Source organism: Equus caballus, chromosome 10 (assembly GCF_041296265.1).
Source record: "Equus caballus isolate H_3958 breed thoroughbred chromosome 10, TB-T2T, whole genome shotgun sequence".
In the NCBI taxonomy this organism is placed as follows: Eukaryota; Metazoa; Chordata; class Mammalia; order Perissodactyla; family Equidae; genus Equus; species Equus caballus.
This window is the reverse complement of record NC_091693.1, coordinates 77,494,239-77,515,428: the sequence shown is the minus strand read 5'-3', so window position 1 is coordinate 77,515,428 and position 21,190 is coordinate 77,494,239. Positions and strand designations below refer to the sequence as shown.

The 21,190-nt window shown below is 37.5% G+C and overlaps 1 protein-coding gene across 9 annotated transcripts in view; it reads right to left on the bottom strand.

Annotated features, from left to right (window-relative positions):
- Window positions 1-3,255: 3,255 nt before the first annotated feature.
- PKIB (cAMP-dependent protein kinase inhibitor beta) overlaps window positions 3,256-21,190 on the bottom strand; it is a 98,898-nt gene continuing 80,963 nt past the window's right edge. For all 9 annotated transcript variants that reach the window (XM_023651005.2, XM_070223700.1, XM_023651002.2 and 6 more), the window contains 2 exons: window positions 12,290-12,466; window positions 3,256-4,536 (listed from right to left, as the gene is read on the bottom strand). In XM_023651005.2, the coding sequence (XP_023506773.1) occupies window positions 4,469-4,536; window positions 12,290-12,458 (237 nt within the window). In that variant the 5' untranslated portion in view covers window positions 12,459-12,466 and the 3' untranslated portion in view covers window positions 3,256-4,468. The remainder of the gene's footprint in view (window positions 4,537-12,289; window positions 12,467-21,190) is intronic.

The window sequence follows — 21,190 nt, the reverse complement described above, 5'->3', positions numbered from 1 at the left end:
ATATTTAGTTACTTCATGCCACATTATTTTTGTGTTTCCCACAGAAAGTCGATGTGCCCTTTTCACAGGCATGACCAGCCCCAGGACAAATGTGAAATGAGTCAAGTTTGGGTTTGATGTCTCTGTTCTCTTCAGTTCAGCCTGTATACCCTTTGCCTCACTTCCGGGTACTACCTCCCACCCAAAAAAGCCACCGGCTCCTCGCCAATTTTCCATTCCTCAGGGTCCTGCAAGTCAACGGCAAATTAAATGGTAATTGTGCTCTCCACATAAAATCTTTTCTGGAATAAAGTAAAATGTGAATGAATGAAGGAGCAAATGAATGACTAAATACTAAACAAACAAGTCAAATTGCTTGTGCAAAAATATGAATGCCTCACGATGACTTAAGTGCTACTCTGCCTATATACGGCTTTTCAATTTTCCCTAGGAGTTCTGAGTGGAACTCAGACAAATTTAATAAGACCTGTGGATGAGATGGTTTGGGGCAGAGGGCCCTTTTGGTGCAGAGGTGGTGCACATCCTGGCTCAGATCCCCATCCCAGATCACTGTTGTCACTTTCTTACTTGCCTGAATTCCCAAAGGCACTCCCTGAATCTATATCCTTCATCTGTAAAGTGAGAAATATGAACAACTATTTCCTATGACTATTATTATGAAGTTTCAAAAGGATCTACTATGGTACTTAGTAATCACTAGTTACTCAAAGTATGACCATAATAATAATAATTACTGTTATTACTGTTCCTATTGATGTGTGCTCAATGTGAAATTCATTCGAGGATTTTAGCAGGTGGCAACAATACCTTCCCTAGCCCTTTGTTTGAGACAATGCGTCCATTTTTAAATACCTGCAGATTTTCAATGTTCTGAGAGTTGTCATCAATAACTCCGAAAAAAAGTGGAACCCACTCTGATTAATCGGTCCTAGTTTTAGCTAAGGAGGTGCTGCTCATGGAAAGAAATGAGAGCAAAGGAATAGAAGAAAAATCTACTTTGGCAAATAACAGAAAGGAATCGACAGATGTAGGACATTCACCTTAAAGTCTCCACCATCCTTTATGCTCAGGCAATTAATAATGATAGTAGTAATAGTTTTTGCTATATATCAGGTACTTTCCTTAGCAATGTACTCATTTAAGTCTCATAATAATTCACCATTTTGCACACTGAAGAAGCTGAAGCACAGAGAGTAAAATAACTTGACCAAAGTCTCGAGAACAAATGGCAGAGCTGTCATTTGAACTTGAGGTATCCGCTTCCACAGATAAGACAGCAGGCTCCGTGGTGGCCCTTCCTCTTTCTCTCTCTGCCTCTCCACCATCATCTGCCCCAGCCACCTGAGCTGGCAAAACTGAAGCGAATGCACCATTGCCTTTTGCAAGTAGGACGCCTCCCCTTGTGGTTGCTCACATTCTAAGAAGATTCAAACCTTTCCAGCCCAGATCACGAAAATATCTCTTGGCACATGACACAGAACAGTTTCCTTTTGTTCTTCTTTCTCCTCGTTCATACAGAGTCAAGTTTCCGGATAGCCACTTTATAGCGTTATCACCCCCTTTTGTCCTGGTTTGTCTGACAGTATTAATGAAGACTTTATAGCTATTGACTAAAGCAAGAGGCTTATAAAAAGAAAATGACAAAAATGGGCATGGAGACGTTCTTTACTGAGCTCCGACTAGGTAGCTTTGTTGAAAGTGTCTGCTTCCTATGACAAAACACCATAGCTTCCCCCAAATAGCTTGATTTTTTTAAAAACTTGGTAGGAGAATTCAATTTTGTCTTTAAACTACTACTGACCTTTCATTATTCTTTGTCTGGATTCCTTCGCAGCAAAAAAATCCTTTTGCTGGCAAATACTCAACAAACCTGATACCTTGGGTAACACAAAATACTTATAAATATGTATACAATGGGACATTTATGTGTGCATTGTGAGGAATAAGTGATTTAGGATATACATCACTCGGAATATGTCACCACTAGCAATAATGAAGATGGACATGGCTTCATTTCTGGTCTTCTAAATACCATATAACACTATGACCCAAGAGCTATAATGCTTTTTTTCCTTCTACATTTTTATGGAACAAGTTATTCATTTAAACACTGGCTCAAAATTCTGTTTCATTGCAGTAACTGTCATAAAACACTAGCGAGGTGACTCATTGTTACAGGGTAATACTCATCACCTGTCAGCAGCTCATTAGCATGAATGAGTTGGCACTAATGTGGCAATTACCATGAATTGTCAATTGCTATCCTTGTGTCTTCTCCCAGCACCAAGAATCAGGGATGTTTGTGAAATCGCAGAAGAGGGCAGAAGAGAGTCAAATTGACAAATCCAGCTGCCCACCACCTCTACTACCAGCGAATAATGGCAAAAGCATCTGGAATAAAAATGATGATGATGATGATAGCTAATATTTATTGAACAATTGTTCTTTGCTAGGCACTAGTCAAGTGTTTTACATATACAATCTCATTTACTACTTCCACTTGCCCCATAAAGTACATACTATTATTAATACCATTCCACAGAGGGTAAAACAGACTTCGAGACATGACGTAAATTGCCCAAGATCACACAGCTGGTGAGTAGGTCATCTGAATCCAAAATCCACGTGGTTAACAGTTTAACTGTCTTCCAGGATTTCTCAACCTCAGCTCTACTGACACACGTGGCCAGATAACTCTTTGCTGTGAGGCTCTGCCCTGTAGGACTGCAGGATGCTTAGCAGCTTAGCAGCATCCCTGGCCTCTGCCCACTAGATGCCAGTAGCGCCTTCTCTCCCCGGCCCCGTTCCCTAGTTGTGGTGGCCGAAAATGTCTCCAGACATTACCAAATGTCCTCCAGGGGCCAAAATTGCCACTACCCCCAAGCTGAAAACCACTGTTCTATTCTAACCCCTCTTTATACTGATTATATAATATCATGTCATTAAATAACTCTCAGAAATATAATTGTAATGGCTATAATACATTTTATTGAATATGAAATTAGTGCTACACCTTAAGTGTTACTTTTGATTATTTTATAAAGAAAAATCTATATTTGAGAACTTAAAACAATCAGGTGCTTTGGAATCTATCCCTTTGGTGTATATTAGACATAAAAGTAAACGTTGTCAATGAAATAACAAGCAGGGGGTGTTTTATGTTGCAGAGACAATCACCTTCCTGCTTTCAAACGTGCTGCTATTTTCACGTGGTCTACTTTAGAAGATAAAATGAAGGAGACTGTCAGCAACGAGTTTCTTAAACAGTGAAGAGTTTATTTGATTACTGTATACAGACATAGCCTAAGTCACATCAAAGAAAATATAATTGCATGCATATATATCTGAAAATGAAAACAGACTCATTAGTCAAATTTTTTTAAATTCAGAATTCTATTATTTTCTTAAAATGTCTAATAAATCAAAATTTACTAAAGCTTTGGTTTTGGTTTTGTTCCTTTTAAAATACATACTTCAATATATATTAAAAGCTAGTATTTTGCTATTCCTACTTATATCATTCACTAAATATTTAGGTGCCTATTCTCCTATTTACCTCTTTAGGAAAGATATAAAAATTAAGGTCTGCATTCCTGAGGAAATTATTTTAGGGACAAGATATTTATACACAAAAGCCCTAAGAATAAGAACAGATAGTGTAAAGCAACTAGTAAGGTGTTTTGTATAATTCACATTAAAGAAAAACGTATACAGACACTTACACACATCAAAGTTAAGGAAGATAGTGAAATTCATTTGATAGGCATGTCTATATAAACAATTTGTTGCAAATTTTGCATTTGAAGAGTCCGCATGAAAAAATCACAGTATGCATAGACTAGAGGCAAAATATAGCAGACAAAAACATCCCAGAGATGTTTAGGTTGTCAAACTTTTACTATTTTCCCAAATCTTTCTAGGGTTGGGGGAAAAACTGATGCACTTCTAATTAAAAACTGAGAATTAGAGACATGATGTAATTGCCCAAGATCACACAGCTACACCCTCTATCCATGAATTTGTGACTATTCTATTATTCCTTCTCCCTAAAAAACATAATTTCCCACATATTCCATCAAGTTTTAAATTAATTGTGCTTGGTTTATATCTACCAAGAGATGGTTTACTTGTTACCATAAAAATGGAATTGAAAATACATCTGGCTAAATTAATCCAAAAAGAACAGTGGATTTTGTTGGGTTTATAGACAATGTGTATTTAAGCGACTATACATTTTCAACCTTTTCTTTGGGTGCACTTTGGAAGTGATGTGCCTTTTAATAACCTACGTTGCACATCATGGTTGCAATCCAAGTGAATAGCATCACAACAAAATGATGTAGCACACACATGTTGCTGAGGGCTGCAATGTTAGCACAGTTACTACCAGATCAAACGTCTCTGGAGAGCAGAGCCACTACGTCTTCCAACGTGAAGAAATTCAGCACTTTTTTTAAGTTGTGAGCCTTCATTTTGCTTCATTGTTGGGCTTTTTCAGTTGATCTTGTGTTGTTTCTTCACCTTTCTTTTTCACATCTAAAAGGATAAATAATTTTCATTCATATATAGAATATATTGATATATATTTCACATTATATTGGAATAAAACAGTTGTTTTTTTTTCTTTATGCAGTCTAGTCATTTCCTACTTGATTAGGACACATTTTCCCTAAATCCAGATATGGAAACTACTGAAAGAAAAGAGATACCAGTAAGTTGGGGGATCTACGTTCTCCTAATTACCTTTCTCTCTTATTGTCCAAAATTACTATGTGCCAGGCAGTCTTCTAAGATATTATTACAATCTCTCATTACAGATTAGTCCTTTGAAGTACAAACAGGTTAAGTGACTCACCCAAAGTCACAGAACTAGGTAGTAACAGAGCCACAATTTGGACACAGGCTGACTGGCTCCATAGTCCACACAATTCCTCATCTCCCTATGCTGAATCACACTCTCTCCAGCTTCCCCACTTTTTCCTCCTCCTTTGCTCTTAGAAGATGATCACACTTTCTACTTCACAGGAAATAAAAATCAAGGCCATCAGATAAGAACTGCCTCAACTTTCTGCCATCAAACTTCTAAAACCCCCTGTGGTCGGCACCGATTCCTTCTGCCCTCCCTCCTAGAACAATGGAAGACGACGTGCTACTTAGGACTAGCTAGATAATTTATGGGAGCCCCGTGCAAAGTGAAAACACAGCATCCCTTATTCAAAACACATGGAAAATTTCAAGATGGCCACAGTAGACTATTAAACCAAGTGTGAGTCTCTTCCGAGCCCAGAGCCTTGTGCAACTACACTGGTTGCACAGCTTTGGAGCTGGCCCTGGTGCTGCTTACCCTATCTGAGTCTAATTCCTTCATGAACCAGGATCCTATCCATTTCTGCCTCATCAGGAAGCTGACTCTAATGATCATGCCCTCTCTCCATTTCATCTGACTTTCCCTCTTTCTCTTGGTTCCCTCATTTCCTCAAGTCACTACCATCTTCAAACTAACAAGCAAAGGCCTTCTTTCAACGGCAATTCTTCCACTTATTGTCTTTTCCTTTGTCCTTTAAAATGTATCATCTTTCATCATCTCCATTTAAAAATAAAACGGTTAAGTCTCTACTACTTCTCGAAAACTGCTCTTACCAAAATCATCAATGGCATCTGAAGATAAATCTGATGAACTCTATTCAGTTCTTCAACTTTCATTCATGAAATATTTATTAAGCATATATTATGTACCAAGCAGTGAAAAAAATATGCATTCCAGCTCTCAGGGAACTTCTAGTGAAGGAAATGGACAATAAACAAAATAAACAAAATGTGTGGCAAGTGAGAAGTGATACGTGCTATGGAGAAAATTAAAGAATATGAATTGTGAAGTCTTGGGGCCTGGAGGTTGCAATTTTAGATAGGGTTGTCTGGGAATACCTCGTGGAGAAGGAGGCATGTGAGTAAAGACCTGAGGAGGTGATGGAGGGACCCCCTAGCTATGTGGATAAAAGAGAGAAGAGTATTCCTAGGAGAAGGAACAGAAAAGCCCAAGGCAGCAACGTGCAGGAAGGAACTGCGGGCGAGACAGTGTGGAGAATAAAAGAGTGGAAGAAGGGGTCAGATTGGTATCAAAGGACGAGATCTTTTAGGTGAAAAATGGCAGATTTCTGGACCAATTCTGAAAGTAGAGCTGAAAATATTTGCTGATGAATTAGATGGAGAGTTGAGAGAAGAGAGGAGATGAAGATGATTCCAAAGTTTTTGGCTTTAGCCACTGGACAAATGAAATTGCCATTCGCCAAGATGGTGAAGATGCAGGAAGAGCAGTTTTCAGGGACAATATCTGGAGTTCATTTTAGTATCCATCAAGTTTGAGATTCCTGTTAGATGTCCAAGTAGAGATGTCAAGTAGGCAATTAAACACGTGAGAGTGAAGTTCAGAGGAGCTTGAGGCTAAAGATGGCAAATGAGTGAGTTATCAGAAGGATGATCATTATCCCAGTGAGATTGGATAATATCACAAGAAAGGGAGTGTTGACAGAGAGGATGTCCAAAGACTGAGTTCTAGTACCAGCCAATTCATTAAAAGATAGAGGAAATAAAAAAACAAAAGTGTGAAGAGCAGCCAGTGAGGCAAGAAGAAAACCAGGAGAGTAGGGTGTCCTGGAAGCTGAGGGAAGAAAAGTGTTGAGAAGAAGGGACAATCAATCATGATAAAACTGCTAAGAGATCCTGTAAGATGAGAACTAAGAATTGGCCACTGAATTCAGCAGAGACGTCACTTATGATCCTGAAGTAGCAGTGGGGTGGTGCAGTGGGATGAAAGCCCTATATTAGGGTTAGAGAAAAAAATGGGACAAAGGATTTGGAGGCAGAAAAATAGTCTTTTGAAGAGCTTTGCTACAAAACAGTAGCTGGAAGGAGAATTGGGATCAAGAGAGGGTTTGAATCTTAGCAATCACACTCAATTGCCTTCTGATTAGTATGGCAGGTGCTTAATAAGTGTTTACTGAAACAACTCCCTCAGGAAAATGGTCTTGGTAATAAATGGTACGCAAAGCACTAAATTATTTCCAGAATGATTTCAGCAGCATTTGCCACCATAGGTTCTAAGCAAGCTACCCACATAGCATTAGAGCTTTCAGAGAAGAGCTGTCAGCTACGCTTTCTCTAAGTTGGTCTAATGAGGAGACGGTGATATGAAGGCGCCTTAAGTAGTCTTCTTGCTATGAAGTCAATTAGAAACTCAGGATAATGATTAGATGAAGACTAGCAGGAGATCATCTTTTGACGACCTAGTATCTTGCTCAGGACTATCAGCTAAAATATGAAATGTAGGTCCAAACACCTCTTATACCAGTCTCATTTTTTGCTTTAAAATATGAAATTGGATATTTAGAAATATACTGAAAGATGATTGGAGATTAAAGGAAACAATAAACTCAAAGAAGTTTTGATTGTTGCTAACTTTGTATTGTAATGTTAATAAAAGGAAAACAGTAGTCAAACAAAGAAGTTATCTTATTTATAAAATCAAGCAATTTCTAGGATATTTATCATTATTATTATTATTCCGCCTTCTGCACTTGTCAATTGTTTTTCATTATAATTGAGTATATTTTCAGTATATTTCCCAAACATCATTTCTCTGAGTATACAACATCAAATTTTCCTTTCAAACCTGTTTCCTTTCAAATGTGGAAAAGCTTTGTACAACATTTGTTTATCTCATTTTCGCGGCCATAATTAGTAAGAACTTTTGGAAAGGTAAGAAAATGCTGGTTCCTAAATTATCTGTGTTGATTCTGTTTTCCTTATGTATAGCTTTGAAATGATTGTCTTTATATATATATATAGGTGGTAACCTGTGTTATTTTATATAAAGATCACATGCAGAATGCAATGATGTATCCTTTAGGCAATACACCACTTGAATTATTTACTGAACTATGCTTTTAAATTAATATAGGTTTAAAACATGCCATATCGAATAGTCTTTTTTTTCACATTTTTCTATTTCCATTATCATGTTCTCTTCGTGTCAGTTGCTTTTTCCACTTCTTGTGAGAACATGAGGTACAGTACAACATTTTCAGAGTGCCTCACAGAACAATAACTCTAAGATGCTTCTTCAAAGATGGCCAAATAAATGAGAGAAGGAAGTGCCGTGTGTCCTATCCTTAGAGGTATGTAGGCACAAGGGGATGGTAAAGTCTTTGTAACAAAGGATCTGAGAAGTCCTTGTTTATAAAGGAAACATTCTGAGAAGTGTAAAAAGCCAATTACATTTACATCAGTAATTCCGAACTTATGTGACCACAGCACCCTCTTCTGTATGTGACACATTAACATCCAGAAGAATTTCCATGAAATATTCGTCGAGAAAAGTTGGTATAATGAGAAAGATGAAAGCCCTGGAGCCAGAGATCTTATCGTCACCCAAGTTTGTGAGCTGGGCGAGTCACCTAATGTGCTTGGGGCTTAGTCATGGTAACATCTATATTTTGAAAGGCTGGATCTTCTAAAGGTCCTTCTCCTTCTTACATTTGTGTTTCCATAGGTATTAAAAGTCTACTCATGTGGCTTGTCAGTTATGGGGTAATTTCATTTGCACTGTTTTCTCCTCTATCATATAAAAGATATTTCGAAACTACAAATTCAAATATTCCAAAATGTACATCTCCAAATGTCTTTTTTATTGTTCCCCCAGAACTATATATCCAGCTGCTTAACCAACATGTCCATTTGGACGTCATAAGCATCTCCTGGGCATCTCAAATGGAATATGGAGGAAGCAGAAATCACTCCTTTAACTCTCAAAATTCCCCCTCCTCCAGGCTGGCCCTTCTCAGTATATGGCACCACCATAAACTCTATTGCTTTAAGAATTATCCTCCATTTCCCTTCTTCATTATCTGTAGTCATCTCCACCACATCCAATTCATCAGCAAGTCCCATTGATTCTGCCTACAAAACATACCCCAAATTCATCTACCTTTCTCCATCTTTTATACCTATTGAAACTTTCATTTCTCACTGGACTATGGCAACAGTCCCCATGGGCAAAGGTTAACAAAACCCTTTCCCCTTCTCTAAAGAAATTTGAAATTCAGGTTAATTTTCTAGCTCTGTTACCCTGGAACCTGATTAAGGTGGAATGTCATCCTGGTTACTAAGCTTACGGAAAAAAGGATCCAAATGGTCAAATACAACTGTACAGAGAGAAACTATATAGGAACTATAAATACCACGTAAGAAACCATAGGGTTAGGCTTCCATGAATGCAACGACTCTGTAACTGCGCATGTCTCTTGCAGGGAAGCTACTTTGAAGGATTTGTTACAAAGTATTAGCTCCCATGAGACACAGGGCTTCTAACTCATTGCCTCCATTGATGCAGATCTTGTCTACCTGCAGCTGAGTTTTCACTTAGTGCTGAGGTGGGGGTGGCACAGAGACTAGCCCCCAGGACTGCTATATGGATTGCTGCAAGGACTCCCATGGAAGAAGACTTTGAGAGGCTGTCCTTCTGGTCTGCTGTGTTTTCAACCTGTATACTTCTGAGTAGATTGGTGCCCATGGGGTCTTGTGAGTCCGAATGTTTAATTTGGCCTCAAAAGATTTCCTAACAGGAGTTGCACCTCTTAATTCAACTATTTCCACGATTTCTCTTCTACAATCTATTCTCCACATAACAGATAAAGTGAACATTCAAACATATATGTCACTCTCCTTCTGAAAAGCCTCACATTTAGAATAAAATTCTATTCATTCATCTAGGTTTCTAAAACCATAAAAGATCTAGCCCTTGTTTATTTCTCCATCATTGTGTACCACTCTCCCTCTCACCCACTGCCTGCAAGTCATAGGATTTTGTTTCTTGGTCCCGTTCCTCTTCTTCCACTCTAAGAATTTTTTACTAACTGCTCCTTCTGCAAAGAACGCTCTTAGCTCTGATCTGCATGTGCCTGGATCATTCAGTGGCTATTCAAAATATATCACTGTCAGTTGTCAGATTTCAATTAGGGCTTTTCTAATTTCTTGATCTAATATAGCCATCCAGTAGCTCTCTACCATAGCATCTTATTTTAATTCTCTGATAGAACATATCTTGGTTGACTTCTATATTTATTTGTTTACAATCTAACTCTCCCATTGGAATATAAGATCCATGACAGCAAGAATTCATATCTGTCTTATTCACCACCATACTGCTGGTTTTGAGAATGGTGCTTAGCGCTTAGTGGGTGCTAAGTTGAATGATGGATCAAATGAATAGTAAATGATAGTGGGAGTTAAGAAAAGGACCTTTGTGACATTCACAGTTTCCTGGGCTGCCATCCTTTGTCACCTCTTGCTGATATGTTATAAGGCATCATTGTCCTCCTTACTATGGTTACCAATCAATAAGAGATAGATTAAGGCAGATTATGAACAAGGAAAATTTTGGATGGGTTAATTTCATGCGGGATTCAAGACGTTTGAGATCCTAGATTTCTTCCCACCTGAGAATATCAAAAAACAAAAACAAAGGAAGATAGATCTGAGGTAAACTTGCAGATCTTTCCCAGAATTTGTATTTTTAAATGACAAAAACATTGAAACCATAATGCCTGAGACAGACAGCTTTCCATTTTTACTAACAATTGGAAACTATTCATTTTAAAATTCTCAATAATATTTGTACTTAGCTAATGAAAAAGAAGATACGCATTAAAGCTACTTATTTATAGCTTTGTTAATAAAGCATCGTCTAAGCCATCTACCTATGTAACTTATTGCCTTTTGCATATTCTTCAACATCTGGTGTTATATGTTGATCCACTTTTAACATTTTGAGTTTCTTATTTAATACTTTGACTCTTTCAAAATTATTTAAAGAAAATCATAAAAATAGGAACAATGTTCTTTCAGATAATGGTGTCTTTAGTGAACAAAACAAAATGGAGAAGACTGACTGCTAACTCTCCCACTGTGGACTTGTTCTCTTTTGCTTAACTAAGTAATGTCAACAAGCATTATATGTAGGGTATATAAACTTAAATAGTCCTGTGATACTGGCAAGTAACTTATCTTCTCTACCTCGAAAGTTGAGGATGGCCTTTCAACAGCAACATCATGTTCTGATAACCACATTACATTTTCAAAATTAAAAGGTCAAAAACATTACACGTTTTTATTTCTTTTCTTCCTTTTATTTCTTCCATCTTTTCTTTCACCTTATAGTAGTTTATGTGTATGTGTATTTTTTTTACTATTACTTGTAGTGAGTATGAGAAATGCAGTTACCTCTGGAAAAAGGTGAGGTAGCCACAGGACTCCAGGATTTAGCCACTGTCCTGGCCTAACAAGGATGTATGTGTTTCATAGGGCTCAAACCAGGAACATTTATGACTTTACCAGGTAATAAACAATGTCCTGAGGCAAAGAACCAAGAGCCCTCCTCTAGGGCTCACATGAAAGGGTATATGTGCATGGGAAGCTTCCAGCTCTCTCTTGCCTCATTGCCACCAGGAATAAATTGCTACATACTCATTGGAGTCCTTCTTGAAGTCTAAAATGGGGCACAAGGCATAGGTATTTTGGTAATGACTTGGAATTAAAGTTATCTTTAACCTCTAAGAATATTTTTAAATGAAAGGACTCTTTTCACACTTTGTTGAAAGTATTGTTATTTATTTTCAGAAGACTAAACTCTGGGAGCTCTGTGAACTGTATGTAAGCAATGAGGAGAACGACCCAAGATTGTTCTTCATTGGTTTGACAGCTCTCCTTTTTCCTTAATTCGACTTTTTCTACTGGTTGAAGAATGATCATCTTTTATACAAATACTCACCTTAAAGATCTCATCTCTAGTTGATAATAAACTTCTTAGATACGAGAAACAGAAAGGCTTGTAGAATACCACAGTGAAGCAGAAGCTTCCAAAGAGATTTGTCAACGGATGGCAGAAGAAAACTTACTTAATTTCTGAGTGCTTTTTGGTAAATTTTGTAAGCACATTGAGCAAAGGGATCATATTTACTCACTTTTGTATTCCCAATCACCAGCTCTGTGCATGACCACACACATCCAACGAATAAACAAATGTTCTGTTTCCATATACATACCGTGAGATAAAAAGATGAAATTGTTTGCTTTCAGAAATCCACTTAGCCTTAAACAAAAGCTGAGAGGTTTTAGCAAACAAGTAAGGAAAAAAAGAGCACTTTTAACTAGATAACAGGGTGACTGATCCAGAGGCGAGGATTGATTAAGACGAGGTAAGTGCTGCTGATTTTATGAGCATTTTGCATGTTACCTTCCTTCATGGAGAGAGCCTCCAGTCTGTGGGGCAACTCTGAGGTTCCGCCTGTCGCAGCTGAGCCCTGGATGTCTGGTACAGCATTCCGGCGGCCTGTCCTTGCTGAAGATGCAAAATTGTTGACCATAGGCTCCACATCAGTCATTTCCGGTGAATCTGTCCTCATAGCAACATCTACAAATAGAATGTGCACATGAAGAAGATGATCAGCCTACTCAAGGTATATATTCACAAAGGTGGTTGAAAGGCACGACTAGATCAAAAACACAACAGGCTCGAGAGTTCATCACACTCTGCATCTCTGTCTACTGTTACGGTCCTGGAACTTCCATTCGCACATTCACACGTTCGCTAACAGAGCAGGAAGTTCTTGGTGTGAGCCAAATTGCTATAAATAACCCCTGAGCGGAATGAGTCACTTGGATGCTGCAGGGTGCAGTAATCTCTTGCCTTTTGTTCTGCTTTTCTAAGGTTGGATCAGCCACACTAGGGCTTGGAGGAAATGAAAACTGACTCATTTGGCCACTCCCGGAGAGACTCTGCCTGCTAGTATTTGCTTGTAGTGCTTGTTCAGGCTGAAACTAAATCACTGTAATTTGCAGGGACCAAACAAAATACACTCTGTTCCTACTCTTTAGAAATAAGGAAGTTTCTCTCAAAGGCTTTTTTCCCCAGTGAGAGCTGTGTATTTCTATCTGTTCTGGTCTCAGACCTAATTTTCAATAGCCTCATGTTCATGTTTGGGAGAGCAGAACCTGTTTTACCTTTTCTTGCCTTCAAGTGGACATGGTAATCACTAGTGCTTTCCTAAGCATCCTCTATCTTCCTAGTAATTGTCTCTGTTATGAGAGAATTCTCAAGAGGTCATTCCCTATACCGGGAGGGAGGTAGCAGATTTTAAATTTGAAAGGACCATATTGTCCAACCTTCCCGACCCAGACAGTAAAGGGATGCATTAACATAACACAGCAGGTGTGTGTACAACAGTTTTTCCCAAGTTCAGACAGTACTTCTTCTGCCATTATCATAATTGCTCCTACTCCTCTCCAGAACAGGTTCCTCTTTTTATTAGTACATAATCCTTAGTGGTGCATATGCGTGCGTGTGCATGCGTGTGTGTGTGTGTTTATGCGTAGTGGGTGGTATCCAGTTCACAGAATAATATTTTCAGTTGTTCTTTAGATGAGCGTAATTCTAAATGGTTTTAAGCCACAGCAGAGCATACTGCCTATCTCACATCTCACGTAGGTTTGGCCTTTCACCTCCCACCTTCTTATTTCTCTCTTTCTGAGTGATCAGCATTGAGAGGATTTGGCATGGATTAGAAGGAACGATTCTCATTCTTTTTTTCCCACTTTTTCCTCAAATCTTGCCTGTACTCCTTCATTCGCATTTATTTCTCGCATTACCCTTTCCAATCAGTGACTCAAATATAGTTCTATTCTTATTTTATTAAGGTCCTGGAGCCTGCTTAAAAAAGCACTTGGAATCAATGCAAAAAGTATTTATTTAACACCAACTCTGTGCAAAGTACAGTGCTAGTTACTGTGGGATTTGCCATAATAAGTAAGGACTTCCTCTGCCTCAACTGGAGACCTTGGAAGGCTGCATGCCAGGCAGCTCCCCCCATGCACAGAGGAGGGAGTGGGCAATTCCAAAAGAGAAAATGGGCCCAACTGCCCAGGGAACACAGTTTTTGAGTGGGGTCCCAGAGAATGAGTAAGCAGATGCTGGTAAAAGGCTGCTCTCCGACTACGCACTTCTCATCTTTGCCCTTTTCCAACTGCTTTTGGACACAAAGCATTCATAGATTTCCAAAGGAGCACAAAGACTCTCCAAGTTCACAAAAGCCCAAGAACTGAATTTGCACCAGTGGGAAAAATGATACAACTTTGAGGTTCATATGGTCTGCCTGCACTCCTACCGTCTCAGAGTGAATACAGCCTGTTGTACAGAAGGGTTTAAATGCAAGACTTAAGAAGTTGGTTCCCCTTTTAATGAGACAGTGGTTTTAAAATGTCAAGTGACTTTTGATGACATCAACAGAAAGGAGAGAAGGGGAAGTTAACTCTGACCAACGTGGTCACCGTAGAAAAGACTTTATATCCCTCTGCCAAGTACATGGACTGGAACATAGTTGCCTAATAAATTCAGTTAATAAATGTTGAATCCTATAAATTATTAGCAGGCAAGCACAGTCAGTTTAGGTGCTTTTAATTATTAATATCCTCAATACGGACTGAAAGTTCAATTATTAAATATTAAAATGAATTTGTTATGTTAACATTAAAATAGCTTTGGAGGCAGGCTGTAGACCAATGGTAAATACAACGTCTTGCAGGTGTGGGCAACACTGATTGCCATACGCAGAGCAGTAGTTAATGCAAAAATTCTTACAGAACGACCCTCATCCAGGGCATCTGGCCAGTTATTCTCTTCAGACACTGGCCCTCTCTGGAAGGGAGTCATAAACATTCAACTGTGAACAGTCTTGCCAACCTGAAGTCAGTTACACACAATTCATCAGCTTCCCCTTGTGCAAAGATGGAATCCTCTGACACTTTAAATAGACCAGATGCTATACTTCTAACTTATTGGACTGATTCTCTTTTGCCATTTTTATTCTTGACAAGAGGAAAAATTAAGCCCTTTATCCTCTAGACTTATTTTCTTTGCCTAAGATTATTATTGAGAGTGATGTATCTTTGATGAAAAATAGTCCCGTAATTACTCTTCCAATGTAAATGTAACTTAAAGCAGTAGCTTAAGAATGGACACTTTAAATTGCATGCTTCTGTTTCAGAAAATTTTATAATTTACATATACTTATCTGTCTTATAAAGGAAAAATGCAGCTGCGATACAAACTAATAGAATTATTTTTACTATCAAAATTTATACATTAAATGTTACCGTATCCATCAAAGCAATTACTTTAGGAAGCTACACGTTTATTTCACCTCTCAAAATATTTTTGTGACTCCATCAGTGCAACTCACTTTATACTTACATATATGATGGTAGAATAACACTGTATTTAAAATACAACATTATGTTTTACAGTAAACTGTTTTCAATTAAAAAACGTATGTCCTATTTGATCACCCATCTCTTTGTACTAAGAATGAATTCAAGTTAGTTTTGAAGCCTCCTTAAGCAATTTAGATTTGCATATATTCAAAAGAAAATTATTTCAAGGGAAGATTTCAGAGCAGAGCTTTGAGCACTGATAAAATTACTGAATTACATTAGCAGACTCTAGGATGACCGCCCTTAAATCAGTCCTCGTGTTTGTTAAGCAGTCCATATGAACCAATGGAAAGTTTGGTCACCTAAAAGGGAGCATTCCTGAAGTTGAATCCTGCATTGCCTTCTAATAGACTTGCAGCTTCCAGCAAGACATTTACCTCCTCTGTTAATTAAGTTTCCACATTTATCAAAAGTAGGATTAATATTACCTATTCTACTACCTTGGAATCAAGCAAACTAATGGATATAAATGTGCTTGCTTAACAGCTACAGAAATGACATTTGTTTAGAAATTAGTCATATTAACTTATAGGCACTATAATAGATTATCATTATAAATATCATTTATTCTGTTAAACTGTGGTATTGATGTGGCTCTAGAGATAACTTCTAATGTCATGAGTTATAAAGACAAAAGAGATTAACACAGATACATTGCCAGAAACTTGGTGTTTAAAAAAAAACAGTGTGTAAAAAAATCATTTAAAAAAATCACTTACAACCTCCCTGCCTGCCACACACACACGCACGCACACACATGCACACACAAATGCCTCACAGCTGGCTCCCTTTCTGCAACATCTCTTCCAGATAAGCCACCCGTCACAGAAGACCACAGCTCCTTTACACCATTCATCGAAGTCTCTCCCTAAAGGTGAACTTTCCATTTACTTTCAGGAACAAACCACGTTGAAGTGTTTCTTTAATAATTACAATGGGATTGAAAGTCTCAAAAACAGTTCTTAATCTGAGTAACAATATAATGACATGACACATAATGAGGAAAGAAGAGTCACAAAATATGCGAGAGAACTCTACTTTCCCTGTAGGCTCGCCCTGACCGCCATTTAAAACGGTGTCGCCTCCCTGTGGCTCCTGATTCTCCGTGCCTGGCTCTCCTTTCCCCTGGCACTTAGCAGCCTTGACATGCATTAGAACTTAGTATGATTGCCCTCAGTGTTTACTGTCTGTCCTCCTCCACAAAGGCAGAGGTTTTCTAGGCCGTTTCATGGATATTTTCAGAGCGCTAAAAGCTCTGCCTGGCACCCAGTGGGCACTCTAAACAATTTGTTTACTAAACAGTTATCTTTCCTTTTTTTTCAAAATGAATTCTTTTCTATTTGCATATGAAAATATGTGCTCATTGTTGGAAAAAAAATGACAATTCTGAAAGACATAAAATAGAAAAAACAAATTGCCTTATATCCCATTAACTGGTGACAGCACTGTTATAACTCTGGTGCATATCCTTCCAGCATTTTTTCAGTGCTCACATACACAAGCGTATCCAATATATATCTTACATGTGAATATTTCAAAGCTAGATAATACTTATTTGATACCACTGTATTATATCTTAAAAATACAATATGTTCAGGCCAAGATAATTCTAATCTTTTTTTTTTATTACTGAGGTAACATCGATTTAAAACATTATATAAATTTCAGGTGTACATCACTATATTTCAATTTATGTGTAAACTACATTGGGTTCACCACTCAAAGACTAATTGCCATCCATCACCACATCCATGTACCCTTTTACCCCTTTCGCCCTACCACCTCCCCGTAAATTTTTAGTGAAAGTTTTGTAAAAAGAAAATTTTCTAGAAAGCGAACATTTCAGGGTCTATGCCAAATATGTAAAATATGCATAGTCAAAAAGCCAAATGCAATGGCGAAAGTAAGAAACATGGCTGAGGACTGAAACCCTTCACAAACCTTTCCTTAATTAAACTGGATAAATCCAGTTGACATATACGTGAGATGCTTTTTAAGATGTGTGCAAGTTTAACAGTTCCAGTGATGTATTTTTCTTCTATTTCACCAATTTAAAGAAAAATTCTTTGGGATGTCTCTGAGTCCTTTTTTGAAAGGATTTAATTTCCATCTTTTTTTTTTGTTCCAATTGCGAAAAGGGGGAAAATGAGACTTTTCAAGCTCTGATTTGCTTTCTAAGTTCTCTTCAGTACTTTATTTTTCTTTGCAGAGGAAGTAATCATTTTAGTGTTTCATCAAGCACAAAATTCAATCAAAATCACAGTAGCAAAAATTTAAAAGTAGTTTTGAGGATTTTCTGGGTCATCATATAGGCGAAAAGCTCCCAACCAAATACAATAACTTCAGAAGGAAATGTCATACCATTGAAATATTTTTGTCCATCAAAGTATGTATTGATATTAACCTACAATTAAGTTAACAGAAGTGAAATTATTTATACAGATACATTTAACTTTTACAAAAACCTTTTGTAAAAATCAGAAATTGTTGCTACAGTTATTTAATATTATATAACTTCAATAGAAAAAAAGATTTCATGAAAAATATCTAAAATATATTCAATTGACATAACAAATGAAAAAAGAAGCTCAAAACCAGTATACATATAATATTAATTTTAAAAATATATGCACAGGAAAACATAGTAGGGAAAATACACCAAAATTTTAAGAGTAGTTCTTTCACGATAGTGTTCTTGTAAATGATTTCTATTTTCTTCTTTGAACTTTATTGAATTCTTCAAATATTCTGTAATGAAGATTTTTATAATATGAAAAATGGCATAAACATTTGTAGAGCACACAATGTTTTAAAGCACTTTAATAAGAATTAGCTCACGTGATTCTGTACTGCGTTGAAGTCTTTACTATCTTTATTTTAAAGTGAGGAAACTGATGATCACAGAACTGAAGTAGTTTGGCTAAAGCAACCCAGCTAGCAAGTGACAGAGTTAATACCAGAGCCCGCTTCATCTGAGACCTCATGCATTGCTCCTTGTATCACATCTGACCAAATATCTGTTGAAAAAAGACAATCTTAATTCAACAGATTGTTTTTAAACATCTACTATATCCTTCACTCAGTACCAGATTCCGGAGAAATAGTGCCAAATAAGACTAAACACTGTGATGGACACAGTGGGGACACAGAAAAAGCCTAATACGTGGTCTTCACTCTGAAAGTGTGTGATGGAATTGTACAGATGAAATACATGCATGTTAAAGGGAATGTAAAAATAGAAGTCAACATATGCTATATTAAAATAAGCGGTATAAATGAAAAATGCTATAGAAATGTAGAAGAAAAATGGTTACTGAATTTGGGGACTACTAAGAGAGATTTCACAGAAGCTGTAGAACTCATATTGGGGCCTAACATTTGGGAGGGATTCATACAGGTAGAAAGAAAAGGAAAAGGCCTACCAAACCAGAGAAATATCTTAAGCTAAATCAAGAAGATGGGAGTGTAAAAGGGAGGTTCCAAGTTAAGGAAAAGGAAACATCTGGCTGGAATGGAATGTTATGTCATATAGAGTTGGAAAATAAGTTGGACCATAGTCTTAACTAGAACCCAAGTTACAACGAAAATGAACATCATTAAAAAGGAGATTGGTGGCACAGCAGTTAAGTTCTCACATTCTGCTTCAGCGGCCCTGGGTTCGCAGGTTTGGATCCCTTGTGCAGACCACTTGTGCAGCCATACTATGGCAGGCGTCCCACATATATACAGTAGAGGAAGATAGGCACAGATGTTAGGTCAGGGCCAGTCTTCCTCTGCAAAATGAGGAGGATTGGTGTGGATGTTTGCTCAGGGCTAAGCTTCCTCAAAAAAAAGAAAGAAAGAAAGAAAAAGGAGATTGTATTTTTTCCTGTGAGCACTGAGGAACATGAACATTTCTAAGTCATATAGTAAAGGTGATTATAAGATGCATTGTCTGAAAACAGAGACTGAGGTGAAGGAGCGCCTTTAGAAGGATCAAAAGGGAAGTTTGGGAAGTAAATCCACCGTAATAAGAGTCATAGCTGATTATAAAATTTATATGTAAATAGCTTCTTATTTAAAAAAGGAATAAAAAGAAAAAAGGACTTACACTATCAGACCTGAAGGCTCATTATAAAGCTTGAGGATAAACATTTTCAGATATGAAGATTCATCACAGAGTATTAGTTATTAAGATAGTGTGATATCCTTCAAGGATAGGCAAATAGAAAAACAGAATAAAACAGAGACATATGGTCCCTTTATGTGTGACAAATGGTGTAACTACTGATGTGGTCACTGATTGCCCTCCCCAATGAGGATAAGCATCCAATCCATTGAAGGCCTCAATAGAAGAAAAGGCTGAGTGAGGAAGAATTTGCTCTCTCTGCCTGTCTTCCAGCTGGGACATTCAGACTCAGGTTGGACTGGAACTCACGCTCAGCTCTCCTGCTTCTCAGGCCTTCAGACTTGGAATAGAACTATGCCGTCCACTCTCCCGGGTCTCCTGCTTGCTGACTGCAGATCTGGGGCTTTCTCAGTCTCTACAACAGCATGAGCCAATTCCTTATACTAGATAAATATATATCTAGATCTAATAGATCTCATATATCTATTAAATATATATTTATCTATTATAAATATAATTATCTATATTTATATAATATACACATATTATATCTAGTAGATATATATTTATCTGTTATATAGAATTGGCTTATATATCCCATTGGTTCTGTTTCTCTGGAGAATCCTGATTAGCATATTGGTGGCATAATTGTCATTCTTTGTGGTGTGTGGAGAGCCTTATTTTCTGGCTTATTTTGAGGATTTATCATTTTGGTATTCTGCAACGGCATTACAGGTGCCTAGGTACTTTTTGTTTATCCTCCTTAGGATTTCTTAGGATTCTTGAATTTGAGACTTTAATCAATTCTGGAAAATTCTCAGGTATTATCTCTTTGGATATTGCCTTTTATCCTTTCTCTATTATTTCCTTGAGAATTCCAATTAGACATATGAGATAGACATGCTCATTCAATTGACCTTGTCTCTCAACCTTTCCTTCATATTTTTCTGTGTCCATCCAGGCTCTAAATTGGCCTATCTCTTGTCTTTCTGTGCTGCATTCTGCATAACGTCTTCAGATCTTCTTCCAGTTCACTAATTCTCTCTTAATCTCTGTCTAATCTGCTGCACAAACTATGCATCACTTTAATTTCTAATTATTTTGTTTTTCATTTCCAGACAATCTGTTTGGCTCTTTTCCAAGTCTGCTTCATTGTATTATACTATCTTATTCCTTAGGCATATGTAATTTAAATATCTTCGTTTATTCTTTTCAAATATATTAAGCCTATTTTGGGGGGGGGGATTTTTTTGGCTGAGGAAGATTGGCCCTGAGCTAACATTTGTTGCCAATCTTCCTCTTTTTGCTTGAGGAAGATTGGTTCTGAGCTAATACCTGTACCAGTCTTCCTCTATTTTGCATGTGGGACACTGCCTCAGCATGGCTTGATGAGCACTGTGTAGGTCTGTGCCCAGGATCCAAACTCACAAACCCTGGGCCGCCAAAGCTGAGTGCATGAACTTAACCACTATGCCACCAGGCCAGACCCCTATTACACCTATTTTTTAGAATTCTGTGCAAATAATTCCAATATATGAATTCTTGGTAATCTGATTCTGTTATTTATTGTTTCTGCAGAATCTCTCTCATGTTGGCTTATTTCCTTGTATGTTTTATAGCTAGGGATTGTGAACTCATGTTTTTAAAAACTTTTTCTTTGGAATTATCTGAGACCTGGGTTAAAGTGTTTTCCTCTACATAGGCTCTGAATTTGCCTCTACTGGGTGCCTGGGGGCACCACCAAATTGGCTTGCTTTAAAT